This window comes from Colobus angolensis, unplaced genomic scaffold (genome assembly GCF_000951035.1).
Source record: "Colobus angolensis palliatus isolate OR3802 unplaced genomic scaffold, Cang.pa_1.0 Scaffold149, whole genome shotgun sequence".
Classification (NCBI taxonomy): Eukaryota; Metazoa; Chordata; class Mammalia; order Primates; family Cercopithecidae; genus Colobus; species Colobus angolensis.
The window spans coordinates 788,474-790,734 of record NW_012114588.1 but is presented as its reverse complement, the minus strand read 5'-3'; the positions used below and the strand labels follow the sequence as shown (position 1 = coordinate 790,734).

At 50.2% G+C, this 2,261-nt stretch overlaps 1 protein-coding gene across 1 annotated transcript in view; it reads left to right on the top strand.

Moving 5' to 3' along the window:
* Nucleotides 1–2,261, top strand: part of CLSTN1 (calsyntenin 1) — a 125,426-nt gene that overhangs the window by 107,153 nt on the left and 16,012 nt on the right. The window contains 2 exon segments of the mRNA XM_011935778.1: nucleotides 738–986; nucleotides 1,375–1,496. Of these exon segments, the coding sequence (XP_011791168.1) occupies nucleotides 738–986; nucleotides 1,375–1,496 (371 nt within the window).

The window sequence follows — 2,261 nt, the reverse complement described above, 5'->3', positions numbered from 1 at the left end:
CGGCTCACTGCAAGCTCCACTTCCCAGGTTCACGCCATTCTCCTGCCTCAGCCTCCCGAGTAGCTGGGACTACAGGCGCCCACCACCACGCCCGGCTGATTTTTTGTATTTTTAGTAAAGACGGTGTTTCACCATGTTAGCCAGGATGGTCTTGGTCTCCTGACCTTGTGATCCGCCTGCCTTGGCCTCCCAAAGTGCTGGGATTACAGGCGTGAGCTACCACGCCTGGCCCTTTCCCTTCCTTATACAAATCCATGGTTGCTACTTTTATTTTTGTAATTTAAAACCCTGATTTTTGAAGAGAAGTAAACTGAAAGGTCCAAGCGTGGTGGCTCATGCCTATAATCCCAGCACTTTGGGAGGCTGAGGTGGGCAGATCACGGGGTCAGGAGTTCGAGACCAGCCTGGCCAACATGGTGAAACTCCGGCTCTACTGAAAATGCAAAAATTAGCCAGGCGTAGTGGTGCGTGCCTGTAATCCCAGCTACTCGGGAGGCTGAGGCAGGAGAATCACTTGAACCCTGGAGGTGGAGGATGCAGTGAACCAAGATTGCGCCACTGTACTCCACCCTGGGTGATGGAGCAAGACTCTGTCTTGAAAGAAAGAAAGAAAAAAAAAAAACAGTAAACTGGAGCCAGCAGATTGCCTAAGCGTAAGACAAGCATGTGCCTGGGGGCTTGAGGTGCGTGGGACCTCTGGCTCCTCACATGAGTTTCACTGAGCACTGTGGCTTCAGGTGCTGCCACGGGCACTGCCGAGCTGCTGCCGTCTCCAAGTGGCTCCCTGAACTGGACTGTGGGCCTCCCCACCGACAATGGCCACGACAGCGACCAGGTGTTTGAGTTCAATGGCACCCAGGCAGTGAGGATCCCGGATGGCATCGTGTCGGTCAGCCCCAAAGAGCCATTCACCATCTCCGTGTGGATGAGACACGGGCCTTTTGGCAGGAAGAAGGAGACGATTCTTTGCAGTTCTGATAAAACAGGTAGGTAATAGCTCTGCAAGTGATGCCAGGCCCCAGTGTCCAGTGGGGTGGATGCCGGCAGTGGACTCTCCCTCTCCTTTCCCAGGGCCCTCTGCCAGGCCTGGTGCTCGTAGGCCATGTGCTGTGCTGTGTGCCTGGGGCAAGTCCCTGAGAGCCACGGCCTGGGCATTTGGATATTTGCTGTTGTTGCTCAGTGGGGTCCACGGTGATCGCAGGCTCCGCTTCTCAGGAAAGCCCGGGTGTATTTGTTTCTAAGCTCTGCTTTGGCTCAGCTGAAGAGTTCATTTATGGAGATGAAATTGTGTCTTCAAAATCCATTCAAGAAACAGCTTTTATTTCTCCTTTGGGTCTTTAGTTGGCAATTTACCCGTAGAAACTGCCTTTGCAGATATGAATCGGCACCACTACTCGCTCTACGTTCATGGGTGCCGGCTGATCTTCCTCCTCCGTCAGGATCCTTCTGAGGAGAAGAAATACAGACCTGCAGAATTCCACTGGAAGTTGAATCAGGTGAGTGAATTGAAAATGCACTAATAGGGCTGGGCAGGCTGCTCACATCTGTAACCCCAGCACTTTGGGCGGCTGAGGCATGATGATTGCTTGAGCCCAGGGGTTCGAGACCAGCCTGGGCAACATACTGAGCTCCTGTCTCTACAGAAAAAACAACAACAAAAAAAACCCATGAAAATTAGCTGGGCATGGTGGCACACGCCTGTAGTCCCGGCTACTTGGGGAGCTGAGGTGGGAGGATTGATGGAGCCCAGGAAGTCAAGGCTGCAGTGAGCCGCGATTGTGCCACTGCACTCCAGCCTGGATGACAGAGTGAGACTCCGTCTCAAAAGAAAAAGAAAAACACTAATTATGATCTTCTAAGAGAGAGTAAAGCAGGTACTGCAACCTTGCACATGACTGGCTGTGTATAGTCAGTGTATATTTATAATTTTATGATTTCTGTGTCTGTGGGTAATAGGGTAGCAAATTAAATCTGACAACTTTCCACTAAAAGCCTACATTTTTTCCCATATATTGTATATATACAGTATTGCTATAAAAATTGTGTATTTTATATTCAAAATACTGTTATTGAAATAAGCAGTGTTTGCTTAAAACTGGGATTGAAGCTGGGCATGGTGGCTCACACCTGTAATCCCAGCACTTTGGGAGGCTGAGGCAAGTGGATCACCTGAGGGTCAGGAGTTCAAGACCAGCCTGACCAATATGGTGAAACCCTGTCTCTACTAAAAATACAAAAATTAGCTGGGCATGGTGGTGTGT